Genomic DNA, 26621 nt, shown 5'->3' with positions numbered 1-26621 from the left:
CTCTGTGACGGCCTCATTAAAAAGGCAGCTGTAGGGGCCAGCAGTTGGCGTAATGGCTGTGTTGCTGGACTCCCATGTAGTCGAACACAGTTCAAGTCCTGGACCCGGTGGCTTAAACTCATGCCGGGCGCATGTGCATGCGTGCCCAAAATCCCGAGAGGAGAATGAAGGAAAAGGGATTGCAGCGTGGCCCTCCCCCTGGGGGTGATTTCTCACTTTCTGTCTCTCTGTCTCTGTCTAGCTTTCTGGTGAGCACACACGCCCTATAGCAAAACCCTCTCAAAAAAAAAAAAAAAAAAAAAAAAAAAAAAAAAAAAAAAAAAAAAAAAAGAAAAAGAAAAAGACAACTGTATAAGAGTCAGAGTGGAGAAATCCCCAGAGCCTACCAGGGCCAAGTGAGTTTGGCAAATAATTGCAAATGGCACACTTCACCCCAATCAGTTATACGGCAGAGTCTTAACTGCTTACGTTTTTAATGGTCAAGGTTTTGTCCCCCCAGAAATTCATGGCAGATGAACAATAAAATATTAGACATTGTCATTGAAGGGAGAAAAGAGACACTCCTGTCGTAGACCACTCTGGTTATATTTCTTACTGCTGGACATAATTCCATGCTGTTCCAAATTTGCACTCTACCACCACTGTGTTGAAGGATTAGAGGACTTTTTAACCCTTTACTAATTAAAATGGTTTGTTTTCTATATTTGACTCCAGCTCTGGAAAGACGGTATCCAAGTACCACTGAAATGACTTGCAACCCAATCGTTTTCTTAATTCAACACGCTCGCTGATGTTGCCGTAGGGGAGTAGTTTCAGAGTAGGTCTTTGATGAAAAAACTGCTCCTAAAGGAAAACAGAGTCGTCCGTTAAACCAAGCACGTCTTTGGTAATCAGATCATGACAGCCAACGTGCCCATATGTATGTGTATGATCTGAGCCGAGAAGATCCTCCTGGTTTCCTCTCTCCAGGGAACATGAGCATAGACACAGTCTAGGCCCGCCCCAGACTTTCTCACCCTGCACCCTCCACCGTCTGGGCGATGGCATCAGGGCAGGTGTCACGTAGGAGAGGAAGACTGGCCCCAGCAGTTTGAAAAACATGCTGGTTGGAGCCAGTAAGTGGCATGGTGGTTAGGCTGCTGGACTCCCAAGTGGTCAACCACGGTTTAAGTCCTGGACCTGGTGGCTTGCTATTTTACTCCCTACCCCACGAACTCCCATCTCTCTCTGGTCAAACTAAAAAATAATAATAATAAATAGAACTAAAAATTTTTTAAAAAAGAAAAGATAAAGGAAAAGAGGATCGTGGCATGATAAGTTTCTGTTGAGGGATCTATCTTTCTCTCTTATTGCACACATACACTTGACAAAAACAAATTTTTTTAGAGAGAGAGATTTCTGCTATAGGGCATGTCCATTCACCAGAGAGACAGAGACAGAGAGGCAGAAAGTGGGAAATCACGCCTTCGGGAGGGATGGCTGTGCCACAATCACAACTCCTTCTCCTCCAGTCTCCCCTTGGGATTTGGGGCACACATGCACATACACCCGGCATGAGTTTTAAGCTGCTGGGTGCAGGACTTGAACCATGGTCAACTACGTGAGAGTCCAGCAACGTAGCCATTATGCCATCTCCTAGTCCCACACACAACAAAAATTAATGTTTATATATTCTGATATTGAAAGATGATTTGTGAGTATATTTTCAAGTGAAAAATATCAGTACAAAATATTGTACGAACCTAGTCCTGCAGAAGAAAAGGACATATTCTTGTGAGCATGGGTGTGTGGATGAGGAGCTCCAGGCCACCGACGGCACAGACTGCAGTGTTGAACTGCAGTGCTGGAAGCCACGCGGCCAGTCACGGCTGGGCCCCAGCCTGAGCAACCTGAACTGTGCCGGTGTGTACGGTGTGCCGGTGTATACAGTGTGCCGGTATGTATGGTGTGTACGGTGTGTACGGGGTGCCGGTGTGTATGGTGTGTATGGTGTGTATGGTGTGTACGGTGTGTACAGTGTATACGGTGTGCCAGTGTGTACGGTGTGTACGGTGTATATGATGTGTATGGTGTGTACGGTGTGTATGGTGTGCCGGTGTGTACAGTGTATACGGTGTGCCAGTGTGTACGGTGTGTACGGTGTATATGGTGTGTACGGTGTGTATGGTGTGTATGGTGTGTACGGTGTGTATGGTGTGTACGGTGTGTACAGTGTATACGGTGTGCCGGTGTGTACAGTGTGTACGGTGTATATGGTGTGTACGGTGTGTATGGTGTGTATGGTGTGTACGGTGTGCCGGTGTGTATGGTGAGTACGATATGTACGGTGTGCCGGTGTGTACAGTGTGTATGGTGTGTATGGTGTGTACAGTGTGCCAGTGTGTATGGTGTGTATGATGTGTACGGTGTGCCGGTGTGTATGGTGTATACGATGTGCCAGTATGTACGGTGTGCATGGTGTGTACGGTGTGTATGGTGTGTACAGCGTGCCGGTGTGCCAGTGTGTACGGTGTGTACGGTGTGTACGTGCTCCATGTTGCCAGCAGCAGGAGGGCTGGGAAAAGGGGTCGCAGCATCACGGGGCCCTTGGAAAGTGCTTCTGTCTCGCTCATGCACTCACACAGGTACTCTGTTGTGAATAAAACAAACCGAAGAGCACACCGGCAACTGCAACGAGTAATTCAGCAATTACCTCTGAGGGGCGGGATATGGGCTTAGAAAACCTACTTTTCACTTTCTACTATAAAGTATTACATAACATTTTAAAATGAGCATTGTTTATCTTTTTAAAAATAACTTTTAAAAAATCAAGAATCATAGCAAACATGCGGAAAATTCATAAAATGTAAATATGAACCTTAATGAAGTGCTGAGAAATCAACCCAAGTAACCTGACTAGGACAACAAACAGTCCCTTAGCAGCACCCAGAAGCCCCCTGCTTTCCCTGGCCTTTTACCCTTGCCCTAGTTTTAAACGCTGACCCGGTTATGCGCTCATTTCTTCTCTTTGTAGCATTGATAGCTAATTATGCATGCGAAATGATCCAGCTTAATTTTATCTATTTTTAACTTTATAAAAAGATAACAATACAATATGTATTCTATTGTGTTTGGCTGGGATTTTTTCACCATCACATCTTCAAGATTTGCCTATGCTATCGCGTGTCTGTCTGGAGTTGGTTAATTTTCGTTGCTGAATGCCATTACAATGACTACATATATTACACTAATCAGTCCTACTCTTGATGGGTGTTGGGGTTCCATTAGCTTTGGCTAACCCAAACCTGTGTTTATAAACAGCCTGTTTGTGTGTCCTGGTGTGAGAAGGCACGTCTCTCTGTACATAAACGCTGAATGAAATAACTGCAGGATCTAGGGTATTTGAATCCTGTACTGCTGCCAAACCACTTTCAAAAGTGAGCTGACAGTAACAAAGCCTCCCACTAGCAGTGTGTAATAATTCCTATTGCTCACCAACACTTGGTCGGATCAGACTGAAATTGTCGATCTAGGTGGCAATGTAGAAATATCTCATGGAGGTCTTAAATCACATTTCCCTGATAACAGGTGAAATCATGTGTTAATACTTTCTAATGAAAAAAACCTGAATTAAGGATATATAAGATAAGACTGAGACCAGCAGATAGTGTAATGACTATGTTGCTGGACTCCCATGTAGCAGACTGCAGTTCGAGTCCTGGACCTGGTGGCTTAAACTCATGCCAGGTGCGTGTGTATGCGTGCCCAAGATCCTAAGAGAAAATGCACGAGAAGGGATTGCGGCATGACCATCTTCCCTGGGAGGTGATTTCTTGCTTTCTGTTTCTCTCTGTCTTTTTGGCGAGCACACACACCCTATAGCAAAAACCTCCACGCCCCCCCCCCAAAAAAAAGATAAAGACCAAGACATGAGGCCAGTGGGTGGTATGGTGGTTGAGGAGCTCAAATCGCACATGGCCAACCATGGTTCAAGTCCTGGATCCAAAGGCTTGAAACTCACGCTGGCACATGTGTGCGCATGCCCAAAATCCCAAGAGGAGAAGGGACTGTGGTGTGGCCATCCCTCCTGGGAGTGATTTCGCACTCTCTGTCTCTTTGGCAAGTGCACTCACCCTATAGCAAAAATCTCTCTCAAACAAAAAACGGACACACCCGATCAGAGTCCTATGCCTTCCCGCCCATGTGCCTGCCGTGAGGTCTGTTATCTATCGTCTTGACTCGTCTGGCCACGGTTTCTGGCTGGATGTGCATCCTCTTAGGTCCTAGCAAGGGGCTTATCCCTTGGGGAGATGGACACATGGACAGGGTAGCTTGGCAGAGACTGTTGGCTGTAAAGAGGTAGTGGGGGGCCTAACGCAGTCCCAAGACTGTGGCGTCCACGTCGGTGGGGCACTGGCCATGGTGGAAAACAATCACAAGATCGGAATGTGGGAAGAAGACGAGGAGAGGCTGCTTGCTTCAGGGTGTGTGTGTGTGTGGTGGGGGAGGTAATTCCTCGGGGGGGGGAATAAATCTAGGAAAATAAAACAAAAGTCTTCTGTTGGGGGATATACTTTTGAGAGACACAGTTTCTTAAGAAGTTAAACTGAAAAATGAGGGGCAAGATAGCAGTTTAGAATGAATGATGGAGGAGTATGTCGGGGTTGGTGGATGGGTGAGTGAAGGGGCGCCACTGATCCGAGGGAGGCAGGGATCTGGAAAGGCGCAGAGGCTCCTCCACGCGAGGCGCCGCCTCACCTTGTAGTTATCCAGCCAGACATGCACCACGCGCAGGTAGTTACGCAGTATGGCTTCCTGCATCTCACGGCTGCTGCCTGGGAGATGGCTCCTGCTGATGTGCCCGACCCGAGAGCAGGGGATCACGAAGAGCTGGCCACCGCACATCCAGATCTAGACCCAGGAGAGACGAAAGCACCAGGATGTTTTTGCGAGTCACAGTCAGCTGCTGGTTGGTTGTGTTTACAAACATAATAAAAGCTAATACTTACTACGTTTCTTATTTCACTTAATCCTCACAGCAGCCTTATAGTGCTGATCCTATGATTTTTTTTTGAATGATTTGTATCTTTTTTAAAGAAGACTTATTTATTTATTTAATTCCATTTGTTATTTTTAATTTGATCAGAGAGAGAGAGACAGAGAAAGCAAGAAAGCAAGCCACCAGGTCCAGAACTCAAACCGTGGCTGGCCATGTGGGAATCCAGTGCCTTTAACCACCATGCCACCCACCACCCCGATCCTATAATTCTTTTTAAAGAATTACTTTATTTAACGTTATTTAATCATTTATTTGTTTATTCATTTATTTTGTTTAATTTGAGCAGAAAGGGACAGCGAGAGAGAGAGAGAGAGAGACAGAGAAATCAAGCTACCAGGTCCGGGACTTGAACCACAATCAGCCATGTGGTAGTCTAACGCCCCTAACTACCATGCCACCTTCCAGCACCCCTATAATTAAACAACAACAAAATAATTATTTAATTTGATCATTTTCAATTTGACCAGAGAGAGAGGGAGAGTGATCGTGAGAGAGTAAGCCCCCAGGTCCAGGTCTTGAAGCCTGGTCAGCCATGTGGGAGTCCAATGCCTTAACCATGGCACCACCTGCTGGCTCCTGATTCTGTGAGCGCCCCCATTTGATGTTAGGATTGATGAAGAAGTTCAGCCCACCGACACTACGGTGGAGCACAGGGTTCAGACTACAGAGTCAGCCGAGGGCCAGCACTCAGAGCGCGAAGGGCTCCGTCTTTCTCGGAATTCAGTGTGGCTGGGTGCAGACAGATTGCAAGAGCAGTGGGATCGTGACTGACCGCAAGCCTCCTTTTCGTGCCTATGATGCGACAGAAAATACCGTCACTGGAAAGTTGGCAAGTACAGGGAAGCACACAGAAGGAAACAGAAGTCATTTGTCTTAACACGCCAACTTAGCCAACATTAACTCAGGCGTGTCTGTAGACATGCATATGCAGAAAACATTAAGATACTTTCTTTTTTCATTTGATATTACGCGAAATTATTTAAAACATCATATTCAGGACCAGCTGTTGGCGTAATGGCCATATAGCTGGACTCATTTAGTGGATTGCGGTTCGAGTCCCAGACCTGGTGGCTTAAACTCACACCGGGCATATGTGCGTGCGTGCCCAAGATCCCAAGAGGAGAATGGAGGAGAAGGGATTGTGGCATGGTCATCCCCCTGGGGGGTGATTTCTCGCTTTCTGTCTCTCTGTCTCTCTCTTTCTGGTGAGCACACATGCTTATAGCAAAAAACAAAAAACAAAAGAAATTGTATTTTTGGACATTTTGGTAATATCCCATTTTTATTATTATAAATAACACCATAAAGAATGTGCTTGTGCACATGGTTTGTATGTTATAGTACGAGGGGTCTTCTAAAAGTTCACGGAAATTGCCTGTTATGGGGCCAGCCCATGGCATGGTGGCAAGGCAACTGAGTCCCACCTGGCCAGCTGTGCGGATCAAGTCCCAGACCCTGCGGCTTGAGAAACAGGCCGGGTGCATGTGCGTGTCAGACATCTCAAATGGAGAGAGAAACGGAAGAGAAAGGGTTATGGGGTGACCTTTCTCCTTGGAGATGTGCTTTCTCAATCCCCACTCCCTTCTCTTTGTCTGGAGAGCACACACACCCTTTGGAAATATTTTTTTTTCTTTTTTTGAGAAAGATTTTTGCTATAGAGCACATGTACTCACCAGAGACACAGAGAGAGAGACAGAAAGTGAGAAATCACCCCCTAGAGGAGATGACCACGCTGCAATCCCTTCTCCAATCTCCTCTCAGGATTTTGGATGTACACACATGAGTTTTAAGTCGCCGGGCCCAGGGCTTGAATCACAGTTGACTACATGGGAGTCCAGCGACATAACCGTTACCCCATCCACTGGTCCCTCTGACAAAAATTTAAAAAAAAAAGGAAAGAAAGAAAACGAAGATGCCTATTATGAAAAAAACCTATGCATGGATTTCAATTTTTTGCACTAATATAAAATTACACATTAATTCTATTTTCCCACAGACCTTTTTCTAACTGCCAGAGGGCACGTGCACTCACCAGAGGGAGAGAGAGAGTGGGGAGAGAGCACGACCCCCGTGGGGTATGGCCACGTCAATCCCTCCTCTCCGTTTCTCCACCCCGTCGGCATCTGGGCAAGCACCCACACGCATCTGGTGTTTTTCAACCCAGGCCTGGGATTCAAACCCTGGCTACCTGAGACTCGGCTCCACAGTGCAGTGCTGACCCCCGTGCGCTGTTAGCAGTCTCATCTCACACTTGCCAGGACTCTAACAAGGTGTCCTCTCGCAGTCCTCAAAGAGCAGCAGCGCTTAGGAGTTGGTTAGCAGTGCACGCCGTGGGCCCCTAGACCTCTGAATCAGAAGCCTGGGGCTGGGCCCAGCACCTGTGCTTGTTCTTTCTTTCAACATGGATTTTTTCCACAAACAAGAGAGAGAGAGATGAGAGAGAGCTAGCACCCCCCACAGGGAGCTGGTGACACGATCTTTCCTCGGGCTCCAGCCAGCCCGGGTCATAGGCAGGTGTGTGCCCGGCACACCATGGGAGGTCTCTGCACTGGAAATGGAAAACTTCCCACAACCTCTGTGCCTTAACCAGCTCTGCAGGTAATTGGAGGCACACTCAGGAACCTCTTGCCTCATTGATCAAGGTCATACATCCCATAGACCAGCTCTGTAGCATCATGGTTAAGTGGTGCACTTTAGGATCCCAGATCTCACATGGCCCGCTGTAGTTCGAATCCCAGTACCGGCAGCTGAAAACATGACATGCTTGTTTGTGGGCACCCAAAATCCTGACTACAAGTAGAGGGGGAGAAAAGGTGATTGTGGCACCAGCACCCCCAGTGGGGCGTGATCACACCCCAGCCCCTTCTCCAATTCTTCATGCTCCCACTTTGGGGGTAGAGGACATCCCTGACACACTGGCTTTGAGCTTATCTGTTCGACTCGCTTTGGCCAATGAACGAGAACACGCTGTGCGTGCAGAGGCCTAAACTGTGTGGTTTGGTTCGACCTGACTTCCGGATTCTCTCCGACCGGTATGAGGAGAGTGCATTGAGCTGCTGCAGCTCCGAGTCTGCAGACCACACCTGAAGGTGCTCCCAGCCAGGGTTGGTGCAGCACCCTGCGCTCTGAGGCACCGCACCCTGCCGACCATGGACGTGCGGAAGGACGGGGCTGGCCCAGCGCAGTAGTGTGTGCTGCTAGTCACTGCTACTTGGCAGGCTGAGGCCTCACGGAGGCCTGGTTCCATTTCCAGCTCACTCTAAAAGCCTGTGTCTGGCACGCGCATGCAGGCCCAGCCACTCAGAAGCTGAGGCAGCACGCTCACAAGGCAGCGAGACCCTCTTTAAACAGCAGCAAGACCAGCGCAGACTGTTTTAAGCCAACTGGTTTGAGCTGGTGCATTACCTAGCAGCAGGGCAGCAACAGCCAGCTGGTACCTAACACCCTTTGGCACAGAAACTCTGAGCACGTGGGCCGTGGAGCGCAGCCCACTGCGGCACTGGAGTGTCCCGGTTAGAGCAGGGAGGGATCAGGGACCCTGCTCCATTCTGCGTCCTGTGGCTGTCTGAGAGCTGGCGACACCATTTCCCTGTGGTGGGATTGCCCTTTGCACGCTGCAGCAGCCCAGGGGCTTAGCCACCGTGGCTGGATCAAAGCTGGCACCCATCCCTAGAATGCAGCATGGGGTGGCAGGTACAGCCCAGAAACGGGCTTCCCTAGGGGTATTCCTTGAAATGCACGCAGGGCCCAGTTCTGGGAGCAGCACACCTTGCCATGTCTTGGAGATCAGGGTAGAGTGCAGGTGCTGGGGACAGGAGAGTGAAGACAGCTGATCACGTGGGGCTGTTGGAGGCTGGCCTCTGCTCTGCCCCAAAGACTGAAGTGCAAGTGTGAAGCTGAGTTTGTGTGAGGCTTAAATGAACTGATATCTGTAAGATTTCAGAACAGTGTGCATCAGACATAATGAGAACTTGTTAAATAAAATATATCTTTTTGTTTTGTTTTAGATTTTTGCCACAGGACACATGCACCTGTCAGAGAGACATAGAGAGACAGACAGAGGGAAAGTGAGAAGTCACCCCTCAGGAAGGATGGCCACGCAATCCCTTCTCCTCCCCTCTCCTCCCAGGGTTTTGGGCACACACACACATGCCCAGTGTGATTTTCAAGCCTCCGTCTCTGAGACTCGAACCATGGTAAGTCATGTGAAAGTCCAGCACCTTAACCATCACACCACTTGCTGGCCACAGAGACTCCCTCTGGGGGGAAAAAAAAAGAAGAAGAAGAAAAAGGGGAGATAGAGTCAAAAACAAAAAACAAATGGAAAAAACCCATACAATCAAGACAAAAGAAGATCCATAGATAGAGTCAAACATTAGATATTCCATATATTAGAGGGAACAAAACGGCTGGCAAGAGAATCTAATCGTTCGCTGAAAGCAGTTTCACAAGGGGCCCTGTAGATTGTTGCCTGTGATGGGGAACTGGTACTGCGTCTTCACGTTCACACGGGAAACTGGCATAGCTATCCCAGCACACGTAACTTAGGTTAGAGTTCATTCCTTATGTACAAAGGCAGCTATTTTTTTAAGAAGCCTTGGGGCCAGCAGGAAGCATGGTGATTAAGGTGCTTGATTCCCACATGGCTGGCCGTGGTTCGAGTCCCAGATCAAGCAGCCTACCTTCTCATTTTCCCTCCCTGTCTCTCTCTGTTGCTCCCTAGTCAAATTGAAAAAAATGATAATAAAATTAAGAAAAAAAGAAGTCTGAATTACCCTTAGTGAAAGTTCCACATTTTCTCCTCCCCAAAATTCCATGCCCTTGTCATACTGTCCAATTTCATTAAAATAATGCTTGTCTATAGCAAATACTCCTCCAGGCATTGCAGGTGACCTAGAAAGGAGACACAACTATTAAACTGATTCCACGGAGCTAGTCATTGTGATTGTTTTCAAAACGATGTCGGTTAGAGATAGCTTACAGGTAAAACTAGAAAACAGCCATAACGATACCAAAATTATCTTAATAATACATTTAAATATATAAAAGTGCTAAACTAAATGCATTAAGTATGTAAAATTACTAAATTAAAACTACCAAAAAGTAGGCAATAACTTTTACTTTGCTTTGATCAAATTCTGTAGGTAATATAATCTAAAGGTTGTCTCGATGAGAAAGAAAACGGTGCCCAGAACACGAGCCTCCATGAGGGTGACCACTGAAGTGGGTAGTGGAGTTGGGTGCTCTCCCTTTCTGAGGGCGTTAAGCAAATGGTAATATTTACCTCTGGGAACACCACAATATCACGAAGCTTCCCCCTGCCAGCCCCCAGGTAGTAGAGCTCAATACTTCCAAACTAAATAGAGTTTGAAAATAATGACATGTTCGGGGTTGGCAGGTGGCATGGTGGTTAAGGGTGCTGGACTCCCACATGGCCGACTGCGGTTCCAATTCCGGACCTAGAGGTTTGCTTTCTCACTTTCTCTACTCTCTCTCTCTCCCTTTCTCTGTCCCCACTCTGGTCAAAAGAACATAAATAAATAAAGTTAAATAAAATAGTTCTTAAAACAAATAATGACATATTCATTCATTCATTGGTTGAAAAACATTTACTGAGTACTTAAAATGTATTAGGGATAAATCGGTAAATTGACGGTGAAAGGGTGGAAGTTGGGAGACCAGTTGGAGGTGTCTGTAGTGGTCCCAGAGAAAGAGCAGGGGACTCTGGATGAGAACAGCGGTGAGGGCAGTGGGACACGGTAACATTACTGACGTGTCCTCCAGGTGGAGCCCACAGATTCGCTCAGGGGTAGGATGTGGGCATTGGAGGAAGAAGAGAACCAAGGCCGACACCAACGTTTTCATCCTGAGCGCCTGGCAGGTGGAGTTGCCATCCACTGCAGTGGGACATGTCCTCGTTGGAGCAGGATTTTGACAGGAAGATTCTGCTCTGGACATATTCAAGGTGCCTATTCAGCATGAAAGTGGAGAGGCCCAGAGGCAATTGGATGAGTCATACACCGGATGTCTCTAGTTCTGAGACAAGTTGGGCTAGAGACATGAATTTGGGAGTTTTCCAAACCATGAGCTGAATAAACTTCTGTCTCTTAAGTTACTGTCTCAGGTATTTTCTATTGTTAGCAACAGAACAGACAAGGCAGCTGGGATTTTGTTGATTAATCAACATACAACTTAGAGTGTAGTCCACATTCTGAAGATGGCCACCTCAGATCAGGAGAGAGCTAACCACAGTGTTTTCCTGAACTGAGATAAGATGTACATTTTCAATTGAAGAAACTTAAAATCTATCACATTTCAGTATTATTATTATTATTATTATTATTGCTTAAGGGTGCCAGAGATGGGGAGAGAGAAAGGACCCTTCCTCCCCTCGTGGGGCTCGATGATAACCCAGTCCTTTTCTATCCACTTCTCTATTCCAGCAGGATTTGGGCACATATGCCCATGGGCCTGGCATGTATCCTAACCTGCAGGTGCTGGGCCCATGGTTGGTCACGTGGACTCTGGCTCCCAGTGTACTGTGCTTAACCGCGGTGCTACAGGGCTGGCCTCCAGGTTCCACTATTAAAGACTTCTGGAAACAACTAATGAAACAACACGCTTCTCTTCATTCAGTCCACGAAATTGAGAGAATATCTCTTGAATTTTTTTTGGGGGGGGTGTCCCCCACACAACAGAAGAAATCTTACCGGATTGGCTTAGTAGGTCCCTCTGGTCCATCCATCTCGTAAGAGAAAACAGTATCCCATTTAAAGTGTAGATTCCAATCGAACACCCCCCTCACCACAGGAGAGGGCTTGTACTCCAGGGTGCGTTCGTCGATGTAGTCCAGCAGGGGGCACACCACCACTTTGGGGTCCTTGGAAATGGCGTACAGCAGGGGCTCCAACCACACTTTATTCACTTCGCAGTGGCTGTCTAGGAACACCAGAACGTCCCCTGGATGGCAAGAACAGGCCTGTTAGTCCGGATGGGTGACGTGTCGGCAGCGCGAATCGAAGTTCAATGCAATACGTATTTGGTAAGCATTTGTTTACTATGAGTTTGGCTCTTAAGGAAAACAAGAAGTACATACCATGCTGTATAAAAATGTGCCACAGACATTGAGAGAAAGCCAATGAACTGTGGGTTAGAACGGTTTGGGGGAAATTCTAAAGAAGCAAGTAGAACTAGACAGGGCCCCAATTTAAAAAAAATGTCATTTTGGCTTGGCCTTGACTGGCCAACTGAATTTGGAGAGTCTGTATTGAGATGATACCTTCTTAGGCATTGAGTTTGCCCATACCCATCGGACAAGCGTATTTGGTATACAAAGATGCATACTTAGTTTTTGCTCTTGAGTACTAGCTTTATATTTTTAAAGAATTATTTATTTAATTGTATTATAACTTATTAATTTGATGTAAGGTATGCACACTCACCAGAGGGGTGGGGGGATGAGAAAACAAGTCACTAAGTCTGAGACTTGAACTGTGGTCGGCCATGTAGGAGTCTAGTCTGCTTTGTCATGTAAATTTAGTATCTTACTCAGAAAAGCTCCATATTAGTTGGCATGTGGCACAATTTTAAACTATTTTTCAATTTACAGTATTACATGTATGATCTTTTGGGATCAAACTGTCAAAGTTGTAACTACTTAAAGCTTTCAATGCTAAGGGTTGAGAGTACACCAGATGTGATGAAGAAGACATAGTATCTGTACAGGGGAGGAAGACTTTTTTTTTTTTTTTTTTTTTTCTTTTCAGAGAGATTGTTGCTATAGGGTGTGTGCACTCATCCAAGACACAGAGACAGAGAGAGAGAGAAATTACTATTACGATTTTCATTTCACAGGCTAAAGACTCATGTGGCTGGAATTCATTCCCTGCATTCTGATGGAACTGGTGGAGACGGGGAGTCCGTGGAGGTCCTTTCTGTGAGGGAGGGAAGGCCACCGGCCTAGAGACCAGGGGTGCTCATACCCACAGCGTGAGATGCTCCAATCATCCTGGATCGAATCAGCCCCTCTCTCTTTTTGTTTCTTATTAATTTAATCTTTCCCCGGAATAGTTCCAGCTGATGGTTTAGTCTTTCTTTCAAATCATCTAGAAAAATATTCAACACTCGATGTTTATAAGTTGCAATATCAGCAATTAAGGCAGCTTATTATCACGATTGATTCCTAAAAGCCATGTTGTCCCAAAGAAATTTTAACTTAAAAAAATTTTATTTTATGCAAGGGAGAGAAAAAAAATGAGTCACTGTCAAATGAACTGCTGACTCTTTTCCTGAACTCCTAGTGAAACACCTCTAGTCGCTGTTAATTTAATTGTTAATATAAAACGTGTGTATGATGGAGCTTTGGTCCAGTCCGACCCTGCCCCGGCGATGCCAGTACTGTAACCAAATGTGCTGGTCGTGTTGCAGGGCTCGAGGGCAAGTTGTCGATCCACTGGGGTCTCAGTTTCCTCGTCTGTGAGGACAGATGTCCACCATGTACCTGGTAGCACCCCACTGAGGTGCAAGACCCCCCCCCACCCCAGCAGAAGGGCTGGTCCCTGCTAGACACTCGACGTCCTTGAAGGCTGCTACGAGGATGCTAAGAAGCTGGGACCAGGTGAGGTGTCACTAAGGCCTGGATGCTTAAGTCCCAAGAATCTGGAGCCTGAAGCTGTGGATCAATGGGCCCAGTTCCTGGGAATCTTGGCAGAAGGTGGGGCGCCTTCCTTTTCTTCAATAAGAGTCCAGGGCCTTGCTCAGTGGGGTGCTGACTGTGCAGCTTCACCTGGGGCGGGGGTGCAGGGGGACACGTCGGAACCCAGATGTCCACACGTACCTCGCCAGCATCCAGGACACAGGGGACTCCGGGGGCCAGTCTTGGAGGAGATAAAGGCGGTTCTGGCACGTAAGAGTAATTGGGCCGAAGGGCAAAGTGATGGCAGCAGGTCCGTGGTGCTCAGTGGGTCCCCGGCTCCCCGGGCTATGCTCCCTCTTGCCTCTGGGTCTTTAAAACGCTGCTCTCTCTACCAAAGCACTCATTCCTTCCTGTCCGTCTGGGTAACTCCAGCTCGCCCTTCAGCCCTCCGTTTAGGTGACCCTTCCTCCTGACGTGGTCCCTAACGACAAAGCTGGTGCCCCATGTCTATCTCATAAAAGCCAAAAGTGCCCCATTAGCCCTGAGGCCCCAGGACAGGGACCTGGTCTCCCACACCCACCAGCGTCCTGGCAGCCCCTAGTGCAGTCCCTGCTCCATCTCCATCCCAAATACTTTTGTATAAAATACTCCAGCCTCATCCGGGGGAGTACCACTTACAAAGCCGACTGGGCGGTCGTGTTCCTTCTTACCGAACTCACTCATGTCATCCACCAAGATGATTTCCTCAAGATAATGGTCCGGAGTGAGAGTCATGATGCTGGACAGCGTCCGGAACAAAGCGTTGAATTCTTCATTATGGAAGCAAATGACGATGCTGGCGACAGGGAGGCGGAAGGGGTAACGCTTCTGAGCACACCTGCGGGCGTAAACCACAGGGAAGAAGCCTGAGCCAAACGTTTGCCTCGGATGTTTGGGGTTTTATTAAAACACCTTTTCTTATTCTTATCTTCTTTCTTCTTTACTCCTTCAGTCAGTGATTATGATAAGATAGACAGTACATCTAAAAATACAAAAATTAAGATACAAAAGCTTCTTTTACTTCTTATACTGTTCTATTACTCTCTTCTTCATTTTAAAAGTGTCAGTAATAATTGCTCTTTCCTGAGACTCTTTGTTGATAATCTTAGTTCTATTTTAAATGTAGTAGTAACACAAATTCTATTCTTATTTTAGTTTCTATTATAAAAATGGATGATTAGACTCATATACATTGAACACGTCCCATTGGGCCAGCAGGTGGAATAGTGGTTAAGGTGCTGGACTCCCACATGGCTAGCTATGATTCGAGTCCTGGACCCAGTGACTTGAAAGTGAGAAATTACCCTCTGGGGTAGGCCACACTGCTCACCCTCTTCCTCCGCTCTCCTTCCAGGGTTTCGGGCACTTATGCACACACACCAGCATGTTTTTCAAGCCTAAGTTCAGAGCTCAAGTCCCAAAGGCAGCCATGTATCCTTAACCACCACGCCACTTGCTGGCCCCGAAAGGTCAAATTTATTTTATGTACATTGTATAAAAAGGCATTTATAAAAAGGCATTAACACAAATGACTGAAGGAACCATTAAAAAAACAAAAACAAAAAAGCAGACCTTAAAGGAAAATAATATGGAGCTCTCCAAAGCATTTCCTAATAGGAATGAATCCTCTTCTGGCCATAAGCCCAAACAGGTGATTTAACAGAAAAAGATCTGTTTCCAAGCTCTTGGAAACCTCTAGAACACATGCAGTGCCACGTGGGGAGGTATTCTCTGCACAGTAGGTGTCAGGGTCCTGAAGGGTGATCTTAATATTATCTGACTGTAAGCCCTAAAAATAGGAACCTTTAGTACTTCTATACTATGCTGAAATTAAAATCCAGTTAGTAACTGGCTTTTTAAAAATAGGAAAGAAACATACATTTTATCCCTGGTATCTGGCACATTTCTATGGTTGCCCAAGATTTTACTGATGATGGTATTAAATCCATATTTTAAAAAAGCATCATAAACATCTGGATCGACATACTCAGAATCCTCACCTGCAAGAAAAGGTAATGGGGACTCACATCAGTAAGGCTCCTACTGTCACTACTGTCACACTGATACAGGCCAACAGGAGCAGCTGTGTCCCGAACTCACTCCTCTTATAAGGAACCTAGATTGCTTTCTTGGAATCTAAACTCTCCCAGCTGACAGTCTAGTGGAGGAAGCACCCAGCCTTTACACAAGTCAGGGCAGATTCCCCAGCAAACCATGCGCCACAAGCTGCTCTCAGTCACCGTCTTCACAGTGGGATGTTCGGCTTCCTCGGTTCCACTGAGAGTCACAGCTGTGGTGAGACATTACGGTGACAGAGGACCTAGGAAAGGTGGGAGAATGAGAGCTGGACTCTCCCAGAATTGCGCTAGAGGGACTAAGACAGAGGACAACCCAGGCAGGAGCAGCTGGAACAGGACACGAAGCTGGAGGAAATTCCCTATGAAAAGACAGGAACTTGGGCTGCACAGTGGTACCACGATAAGCTGCAGTGCCCTGTGAGCAGAGCCTCATGGCAACGTTCTGGGCTTACTTCTGGGTGTCTGGGGTGTGTGCGTGCCCATGACCCAGGACCGCCTGCGGCCGGGGGTGGACTGTGGCATCAAGGCCTTGGGGTGCTACTCTATCTCTCCGTCTCTCTCTATCACAGAGGAGATAAATCAATAAACTTTAAAAATACATGCTAAGTAGGGACCAGCAGATGGCATAGAGGTAATGTTGCTAGACTCCCTGCTGTGGTATGAGTCCCAGACCCGGTGGTTTAAAAATCACACTGGATGCGCATGCAGGTGTGTGTGTGTGTGTGTGTGTGTGTGTGTGCACGCGCGTGTTCACTGTAACTATGAAAATTTCTTCTGGGATCAGCCAGGTGCTGCCGTGGAGGAGTCTGACCCAGTGAGGCCCCAGGATTTGTCTGAGCCCCCTGACCTTTGAGCTCCGCTTCTGGTCGGATTAACACGTTGGCAAGGCTACTGTTGTGCACCCCCTGACCTTGGAATAAAGCTTGGGTCAGTTAGCATGTCAGCAAGGCTGCCTGCTATTTGCTCTAGAGAATTGAGGCAGCCTCACTGGGAAGCGACCCCCCTCTGACTCCCCAATTTACTATTATAAAAGAATTGCATAGCTCTCTTATACATTCTGAGTATATAATAAAATCTTTTAGGAAGTCCCCGACCGCTCCCCTTTCTTTTGATTACTTATTATTAATTACAATGCTTTATTTCTATGGTTACAATAGAGGGTGGGCTAAAGTTCTTTTTAGGCAAAAATAATTTTGACCTTTGGAAGGCCCTTAAATTCTTCCTTTCTTTATGTACAATAGGATTAGGCCAAAACTGGCCCAGGACACCTCTGCCCTCTCTAAGTGAAATAGATAAATGTATTAGGACTCCTTAAATTAAGTTTTAGATCCCTACAAAACTGTGTATAAGTACCATTCTTTATTAAGAGCCATAAGAACTAATATCTATTCTTGAAATTTTCTTTTCTCAGCACCATTCCCAGTAATCAAAAAATGGCTGCTGCACCGCATCAGCTGATAATCATCTCTGCTTACCGAAACCGCTTTCCCAAAACTGCATTCCATGAAAACCCACCTACAATTGAAAAACTGCACTAAACCCACCCTTAATCCACCCCTAAATAGAATCTATGTTTTATTGTTAAAAGACTTTATGAGCTGATAATTAAAACACGTAGCCCCTCTCCCATTTACTTGTATGTAACACATTTTCAATAAAAACGCACGATAATTCCTAGCAGTTGTCACTCCTCAGAGAGCGATCTCTGAGGGGTGTCCGGCATAGGACGTGCATAAAAGGCATCGAGGCCTCTGTCTTCTGTTCACCTTCGCCGCCTTCGTCGAAATAACCCACCCATGCCGAGGCTGGACCCCGGCACTGCCGTCCGTAGCCAATCAGACAGAGGTGCTGGAAGCCACATGACTGACCGCCAGTTCGGATCCTGGTCTGACGGAAAACATTCTGGGCACCTGAGATCCCACGGGAGCTGGGGGGACTGGGGAAGGGACTGCAGCATGCTGAGACCCTGTCCAGCACCCCTTCATTTCTCTGTTTCTCTCTCTCTCGTGCATTCATATGTGCTCTATCAAAAGAAAAAGTATTTGGAGCAAATATTTAAAAATGAACTATATAAAATGAACTATATAAAAATGTCCAAATGAGGTGGTGAATACATGCATGCCTTTGTATTACTTTTTGTGTATTAATATATATTATATATGAAATATTGCACAATTTAAAAAGTAAATTGCTCTAGAAAGGACATTCTCTTACTTTTAATATTAAGTTTGTGATGTGACGTATTTTTGCTTTAAAGTGATTAAGATAAAACGTCAAAATACTCACCTGATACAGAAGACGACGTTTGTTTTCTAGGATCAGCTCTGTAAGGTGTTTTGTCTGTTACTTGTGGCTTTGTTACCTGCTCTGAGCTGTCGATAATTTTCTCTTGCACATTTGTTTTAAGGGTCAAAAAGTCTGAGCGTGTCACTGGGATGTTGTTCTTCTGGTTGTTCACATGGCTATGGTGAACATACACGAATAACAGAGCCGTCCAGATCCCAAATGTCAGGGAACCATAAAATAAGCGCCGGACGACGGTGTCTCTCATTGTGGACTAGCATTTCCAAAGGGCCGTGTCCACCCTAAACGAGAAGGATGTAAGAGAAGCAGTCTTCGATAGTCCGATGGTTGGTGCATCATCACTTGGCTTGCTTTCAATTCTCAGTGTCTACAGGTGGAATCATTTTGCAACAGTCCTCATCATGCACATAAAACATATCTTTTTCTATTAGCAAGAACTCTTTTGATTTTAAAGAGGGACTTTTGCTATACGGCGTGTGTGCTTGCCAGAGACACAGAGAGAGACAGAAAGCAAGAAATCACCCCCTAGGGGGATGGCCATGCCACAATCCTTTCCCTCCATTCTCCTCTCAGGATTTTGGGCACACATGCACTCATGCATCCAGCGTGAGTTTCAGATCCAGGACTCAAATTGTAGTTGACCATGTGGGAGCCCAGTGACATAACCATCATGCCATCTGCTGGTCCCATAGCAAAGACTCTTAAAACTGATATTTGTAAGATATAAACATATAACATGTTTATGCAACATATGACATATTTATAAAACATACAGTATCATTTAAAGCCATTGGCTCATACCCTTGACCCCAAAATTCAAATGATGTCAAAGAAGGGTTACTCACCTCTTAACCAATTCTTGATAGTCTATAGGTCTCTAAAAAAATCCAATTTGACACGAGGTTGTTGAAAAACAAACAAACAAACAAATAAACAGAACACACAAAACCCCCCACCATGATGACATTACATACTGCAGAGAAAGTGGGCAATGCGACCCTCTGTGGATGGGACCGTCTAGCCATCTGGGCAGCAGCCAGCATGGCGTGTGATGCAGCGGTCCCATCCTTAGAAATACATCCTTAGGCGGCATGGTGGTTAAGGCACTGCACTCCCACATGGCCGACTGCAGTTTGAGTCCTAGGCCCTACAGTTTAAAAATCACACAGGGCTCGGGTGTGAGTGCCTGGGATCCTGATAGAAGAGTAGAGGATTGGGGATTGCAGTGCTGTCACCCCCACCCAGGGGGAGGTTTCTCACTTGCTGTCTCACTGTTTCTCTCTGGAGAGCACATGCACCCTATGGTGAAAACCTAAAATAATAAAAGTAAAGAAAGAAATGCATCTTTCAGGGACCAGAACAGCAGAAGTAACGGTTATATTGCTGGACTCCCAAGTAGTCAACTGTGGTTCAAAACATGCCAGGCGCCTGTGTGGCTTAAAACATGCCAGGTGCAGGTGTGTGCATGTCCAAATTTGTGAGAGGAAAATGGAGAAGGGATTGTGGCGTGGTCATTTGCCCTGGGGTGATTTCTCGCTTCTATCCCTGTCTCTCCAGTGAGCGTATGCGCCTAGAGCAAAGACCTCTCAAAAAAAGAGAAAAGAAGAAATACGTCTTTCAAGAGACTCATTAAATTAGATACAACTTTCATCTAAAGCGATGTCATGAGACGCGTCCCACAAAGTTTGCTGACGTGTTTGTAACAGTGACAAACTAGACATGGCTGAAGTGTCCCGTAGGGTGAGCAGTTCCCTCAGTGAGGAAATGGGCCGGCTGGAGCCGCGTGCGATGGTATTGAAGGATAAAACATCCTGTGCCAAAGGAGATGGGCGTGCTGCAAACCCAGGCAACACGGTGCTAGGAGAGCCACGTGTACAAGCCACGGGCCCGCTCACACAGACGAGTGCAGACTGGCCCGGCGTGGACCTCCGCGGGAACGCACGCCCTCCCCGCACTTCCTGCCCTCTTCACAGAAGCTCTGAAGCAAGCATGACAAACGGCGTGGTCCGAGGGAGCTTGCTGGTGCAGAGTGCCCAGGATAATTTCCTGTTTCCTCTATCTATGAAAGCCTTCATAATTTATTTTTAAAAAGAAAGGGAGGAAGAAAAAAAAGAGGAAAAAGTCTCGAAAGGCTTCCTTTTAAAATGATGGCTTAGGGGCCAGCAGGTGGTTAAGGCATGGTGGTTAAGGCACCGCGGTTTGAGTCCCAGACCTGGCAGCTTGCTTTCCCTCTTTCTTCTCTCTGTCTCAGTCTCTCTCTGGTGAGCACATGTGCCCTGTAGTAAATTTGACAACAAATAATAATGAGAGATAAAATGAAATAAAATAATTCTTAAAAATAATGCATTAAATACCTGTGTCTGGCTCCTCTCCCTCGACTCAACTATGAAAACGTGCCACATCTCGGGGGGAGGGGCCTGTGTGTTTGGAAGACAGGACGTGTGATCGGGTCATGTGAGCACAGGAAGACGAGGAAGTCAGGGCCCAAAGCGTGCAGTGGAGGGCCGTGCAGGGGAACGAATCTGGCTGCCCCGGCCAGATGCGGCTCAGAGGCTCCAGGGAAGCCAGGGCAGGATCCAGAAAGGCTGCACGTCTCGTTCAGAGCAGTCCAGGCAGCGACCGGGCAATTCTCCTGCAGAAATGGAACTGCCGGGGCCCAGCAGGAAGCCCAGAGCTGCAGTCTGGAAGGCGGCTGGGAACGTGGGGATGTGGAGCATCTGGCTTGCCCCGTCCTCCTTCCCATCTCTCCTGCCGGCGCCCACAGCCAGACTGTTCCCCAGGAGGTGGGAGGGGGGGCAGTCTATGATGAGAGGACAGGTCCCAGAGAAAGGTCTCTGCACCCGAAAATGTGAGAACTCCCTGCACACGCAGCAGGGCTGCAGCGAGCCCCACCCTAGAGGCCCCACTCGGCTAGTGTGTGTCTCGCATCCCAGCTGGGATGAAATTGTTGCCGTTATGAACTGAATTCTGTCTCCCAAACTCTCTCATGTCAAAGCACTGACCTCCGATATGCCTATATTTGGAAACAGGGCCTTTAAAGAGGTGATAAATGCAGTCAGAAGGCAGGTCCTAACAGGACCGGTGTCCTAATGAAAGGAGCAGCAGAGGCCCAGGCAAAGACCCTGGTCAAGCACGTCTCCCTGAGCAACGAACACTTTACGGGTGAAATGTTTGATCATGCAAAGAAAAAGTAGCCAACGTGTAAGAAGATAGTGTCTAACAGTGGATTAGGAAAATTGAGAAGAGAATGCAGTTGCTTCTGTTGTTGTAAGCTTTGCTATAGGGAGTGAGCACAGGAGAAAGACGGGGAGAGAGGGAAATGAGAAGCGCGACCTCGGGGATGGCACGCCGCAGTCCCTTCTGCACGTCTCCTCTTGGGGTTTTGGGCATGGCACGTGTGCTTGGAGTGCTCCTCACACTGCCGTGTCTGGGGCTCCAACAGCACAGTCAGCCCTGTGGTTGACTTAACGCCACCTTAACGCCAGGCGGCCAGCTGGCCCCATGACATCTTCCAGTAAAGGTCTAAATCTTGAGGAACTTCTGTGTTAACTTTCTCCCCAAACCAAAGCTATTAGAAACGAGATAAAGGAGGACAGAGGTGAGGAGGCCATCATATTTAATATGCAAAATATGCATGTGTGTTTATGCGACAAGGTTATTACTGAAAATAAATCCATGTTCTTTAGCGGGATAATAATATAAGATCATGTTTGTGGAACATTCTTTGGACATTAATGAACACATCTGAAAATGCTCTGTCCTCATCTCCTTATTTTTTTAATCTAGGTCCTTATCTTTTTTTAAAAAAATAATTATTAAGTTAATTAATTAATTTTAATTTGACCAGAGAAGGACAAAGCATGAGAGAGCGAGAGAGACGGAAAGTGAGAAAGCAAGCCACCAGGTCCAGGACTCGAGCCGTGGTTGGCCATGTGGGGGAGTCCAGTGCCTTTAACCACCATGTCACCTGTCAGCCCCATTATATTATCTTCTTGAAAAAATTCTTTAAAAATAGTTTTCCTTTAGGGTATGTGTGCTCACTGGAGAGAGACAGAGACAGTGAGAGAGTAAGTGAAAAATCACCCCTAGTGGGGATGATCACACCACAATCCCCTCTCCCCTGTTAGCCTCCTAGGGTCTTGGGTATGCATGCACACACGCTCAGCACAATTTTGAAGCCACCAGGTCCAGGACTCAGATGCGGTCAACAAGGTGGGAGCCCAGCCATGTCACACTGTGCCATCTGCCGGTCCCTCCTATATCACCTTTTCTTAAAGCAGAGCTCAGCCCGGTCCTCAGGAACACACGCTTCACTGCCCACCCCGTCCCTGGCATCCCACAGAGCACAAAGACCCCTCCTACCAGAGCCAGATCGAAGAGGTGCTCTGTCCTCAGAAGAAAATCATGTTTAGTTCTTCCCTTCTATGCTGAATTCAGACACTAGACAAATACAGAGTAAATTTGTAAAACATATTTCAATAACAGTTTGTATGCATAGCAAATTGGATTTTAAGTGAATTAAAGGCACTGACGAGTTAACTAAAAGAACCCCATAAAAAAAGAAGAGAATACAGCAAATACTCACCAGCACATGCACAGACCAAACCCTGCACTAGGTCTAAACGCCCACTCAGTTACTTTCCTCGGGAGACTGTGGTGCCAGAAACACGTGGCCACGCCTCAGAGAGCCTCGCAGGGAGTCTACTGTATACTCCCGGAGCCCCAGCTTTGCTGAGACACTCTGGTTTTTGTTTTATGCCAGAGGGTGTACATACGTAAGAGAATGAGAGAGAGAGAGAGGAGAGGAGAGAGAGAGAGCACTCACACAGAGGCTGGTCATGCTACACCCTTTCTCCTCCAGCTCTCCATCCCATCAGGATCCTGGGCTCACACCCAGCCTGTAAGGCATTGGTGTTGGAACTCAAACCCCGGCTGGCCACGTGGGATCCAGCCTCTGCACACCAGTTACCACGGCACCGCAGGACTCGTTCACCTAGGGCAATCTTAATATCTCCATGTGAGACCACAGCTTTGAGACTGCTAAGGGCCTTTCTCTAAGGCATCCGAGGAAATAATACATTTTCTTAGTATCTTTTTTTTTACTTGCCAGAGAGCGCGTGTGCTCATGGGGTGGGGAGAGGAAGCACTCCCCAGTGGGACACGGTCACGCCACAATCTTCTCTCCTCCATCTCTTCATCCTGCCAGGATGTGGGGCACGTGTGCATTGCACTCAGCACGTCAAAAGGACAGGGGCAGGATTTGAACGGCAGCTCGTCGTGTGAGATCAGGCTCCCTCAACCTCTCGGCTACAGGGCTAGCCAGTATAAATTTTAAGAGCACAAACAGGTGTGGCCAGCAGGTGGCATGGAGATTAAGGCACTGGACTCTCACATAGCCTACCACAGTTTGAGTCCCGAATCCAATAGCTTGAAAATCAATCCGGGCACCTGTGTGCACAGGCCCAAAATCCCAGGAGGAGAATGGAGGAGAAGGGATTGCAGTCGAGGAGTGATTTCTCACTTTTCTTCTGTAGAGTCTCTCTCCAGCAAGCGTACTTGCCCTATGGCAAAAACCTAAAATAAATAAATAAATACAGGGCACAAAAAGGTATAGCATGAAAATTGGCTGTTTTTCAAGAACTGAAGCCATTGCAATGATTGGTCTGCCTCTGGGTGGCATTACCAGCCAGGTAGTCTTCTTAATCCTGAAACCCAGAGCTAGCTAGCATCTCACTCCAGACAGTGTTTAGACCAATCGGTGGTGTGGGGGTTGAGACAGCTGCATCTCACACGGCTGTGTGGTTCCCGTCCCAGACTGGAAAAACACACGGGGAGCATGTGAGTGCGTGCTCAAAGTCCCAAGGGGAGAACGGAGGAGAAGGGATTGCGGCATGGTCATCCACCTGGCCTCTCTCTTTCTGTCTCTCTCTGGTGAGCACATGCGCCCTATAGCAAAACTAAAAAAAAAATAAGTAAATTTAAAAAATTAAAAAAATAAAAAAGAAAGAAAGAAAGAAAAAGAAAAAAAGAAAACCCTCTGATTTCATGCTCTGCTTCCACTGATTCTTGCTGAAAGGCGTTTCCCCTGCCCTGTTTCCGCTTTCGTGCACCCTGGGCTCACTCCACCTACCGTCGAGGTGGGTGCTCGGGTGGCTTTGTAACTGATGTGTTTTCCACGCAGAGTCATAGGCAAAATGAGGCAGGGATCCGTGCTGAATGAACAGAAAGACGTGGTTTTCTTCCTGGATGGCAGATCTTATGGTACCTGGATTCCCAGCAAGTTCCTCAGTGTGCCTGAGCGCCCCTTCCCTGTGGCTGTGCTCGAAATGCAGCCTTGACCACCTCACAAAGCCGATGACATCACAGTGGGCGTGCTCAGTCCGAGCCCCGTCTGTAAACCCCACCAGCTGGCGGAATCTACAAGTTCCAAAGCTAAAAGGATCTTTTATGAAAGATTTAAAAAGTCTTACTCCCCAACCAAGGAAACAGAGAAAGTTGAAATCCAGGGTGGGACCAGTTGATGGCGTAGTGGTTAAGGTGCTGGAATCCCACATGGCCAGCCACGATTCGAGTCCCAGATCTGGAGGCTTGAAACTTATGCTGGGCTTGTGTACATGGGTGCCCAAGATCCTGGGAAAAGAGCGGAGGAGAAGGATTGAGGCATGGTCACCCCCCAGGGGTTATTTCTCACTTTCCTTCTCTCTGTCTCTCTGGTGAGTGCATAATCCCTATAGCAAAAATATCTCTAAGAAAAAAAAAAATCAGGGTGATTCCCTTGTGTAGGCCAGGCCTAATTTTCAGCTCTTAAATGTGAAGAAAAGGACATGCTTTCAGAGTACCTCAAGAAACTGAAAGGGTATGGAGGCGGTAGGAAGTTTCAGGGCTGCGTTTTGGTTGACCCCTCCACAATGACGAATTCAGGAACACATGTAAGATTGCTACTAACTGCTACGCCTACCCAGCCCGGATTACACATGCAGGCCCAGGGGAGGGGCTGCCTTGGTAAATTCTGGTATCACCTGTATGCTGAAGGGCTCCATTCTCACAGGAAGATCCCGAAGGTGTTCGGACCCTCTGAAATCTGAGCCAGACACCAAGCCTAACGGTTCTTGACAGAGCCTTTGAGAAGGGTAATTCCCTCTTCCAGAGCAAAGCCACCCTAACAAATGGCTGAAAGTTCTTTCGGGGAAGGAAGGGGTGACTGTGTCACATGTACTTGCAGTGGCCTTGCCAGGTCCTTGCCCAGGACTCCCTGCAATAGCTCTGGGTGTGCGGACTCACCCACGGAAACCTGACTCTGATACAAAAACTCGGCCAGAGACCATGATCTCCCATCTCAGCAGCTGAAGTTGGCCTTCGGCTTGCTAGCTTTTAAATGTTTAAAAATAATCCGGTAGCCTAGGAGTTAAAGGAGTCAGATCCTGCGTGTCCAACCTCAGTTTGAATCCTGGCTTTGGTGTCTTGAAAACCCGCCCCCTTGTTTCTGCATAAGATGTGCCCCAGAACCCGCTGAGAAGGGGGCGGGGGGCGGGGGCAGAGATACCACAGGTGTGGCACCATCACTGACCGCCTGGGTACAAAGGTCTTTGGCTCGTTATTTCAGCATGTCAAGGCCTTGCTGGAACAATGCTGGCCACCGGCTTCTGCCCTGCCCCAGTCCATTCTGGGATCTGTTGTCCTTTGAGAAGTGTCCTTTTGGGAACTCAAAGAAAATGCATTTGCTAATTGGGATGAGGGGTTGGGGAGACAGGAGGGTTCCTGGAAGGACATTCAGCAAATTTACATGAAAAATCCAAAATAGACCCAAGAAACACACCAGAGGCCCAGGACTAGGGGCTGGGGACCGGGCAGCTGTCTCTGCTCCTGGGTGGTGCGGCCCCCCACAGTGTCACCCTGCTCCCCATGCCTCGGCTCCCTGGCCACCCCAGGCCCACTAGACATTGGGCTTTTCCCAGCTTCAATGTCCCCGGCCTCACACTCTGCTCTCCTGCATCTCTTTATTCTGCCTTCGAAGTCATTAATTTAATCTTACAATTTTCCAAGAAAGGAATCTTTCTGAGCCAGACAAGACACCTGCCAAGTCGTTGGCATCCTTGTCCATGGGCTGTCCTGAGCCATCCTCAGCGCTTGCTCCCCATGGTGGGGACAGGGACACAGCAATTTGAAGACCCGAGGCGGTTTAATTTTTTCTTTCTCTGATATGTATATATATATATGAAAGAAATGCTTAAGGGAAATGGAAAATAATTATATCTGTATGTATAGGTATAGATAGATAGCTTACATATAATATATATGTTACATATTATGTATATATCTGTAATATGTTGTATATATCGCTATATAATTTTTCCACTTCCCTTTTCTCCATATCACTTATATAGAGATACATGACATATATGGTATGTATCTCTCCGTTTTTTTTTTTTTTCCTACTTCCCTTAAACTTCCCTCGGTGGTTCGGGCTTCTCTTGCACGGATTGCCTACCTACGTCCTGACTCTTCTCCAGTTCCCGCCTTTTCCTCG

At 47.1% G+C, this 26621-nt stretch overlaps 1 protein-coding gene across 5 annotated transcripts; it reads right to left on the bottom strand.

The window, feature by feature from the left end:
* Positions 1–465: 465 nt before the first annotated feature.
* On the bottom strand, positions 466–24445 carry GALNTL5 (polypeptide N-acetylgalactosaminyltransferase like 5). Of its 5 annotated transcripts, none has more exons than XM_006150234.2 (10): positions 24225–24445; positions 22457–22534; positions 18077–18461; positions 15592–15712; positions 14384–14550; positions 13021–13143; positions 11749–11998; positions 9814–9931; positions 4738–4890; positions 466–843 (listed from the first exon to the last, which is right to left on the bottom strand). In XM_006150234.2, the coding sequence occupies exons 3-10, from the start codon at positions 18339–18341 to the stop codon at positions 682–684; spliced, it is 1359 nt and encodes a 452-aa protein (XP_006150296.1). In that variant the 5' UTR covers positions 18342–18461; positions 22457–22534; positions 24225–24445; the 3' UTR covers positions 466–681. The 5 variants fall into 5 exon arrangements, 4 of the variants coding, with proteins under 4 accessions (XP_006150296.1, XP_006150299.1, XP_006150297.1 ...); XM_006150237.2 differs by having other exon boundaries at positions 14393–14550; XM_006150235.2 differs by having other exon boundaries at positions 18077–18375.
* Between the last annotated feature and the right edge of the window lie 2176 nt (positions 24446–26621).

The sequence above is a fragment of the Tupaia chinensis genome, unplaced genomic scaffold (genome assembly GCF_000334495.1).
Source record: "Tupaia chinensis unplaced genomic scaffold, TupChi_1.0 Scaffold000280_1, whole genome shotgun sequence".
NCBI classification, from domain to species: Eukaryota; Metazoa; Chordata; class Mammalia; order Scandentia; family Tupaiidae; genus Tupaia; species Tupaia belangeri.
Note: the sequence above shows the minus strand (reverse complement) of the source record. Positions and strands in the feature narration are given on the sequence as shown.

Coding starts and splice junctions, on each gene's coding strand:
- GALNTL5 (XM_006150234.2), bottom strand. CDS start 18,341: ATGAGAGACACCGTCGTCCGGCGCTTATTTTATGGTTCCCTGACATTT. Junction 9,932..11,748: donor GGACCTACTAAGCCAATCCG/GTAAGATTTCTT, acceptor TCTCCTTTCTAG/GTCACCTGCAATGCCTGGAG. Junction 4,891..9,813: donor ATGTGGAACTTTCACTAAGG/GTAATTCAGACT, acceptor TCCTGGGTCTAG/ATCTGGATGTGCGGTGGCCA.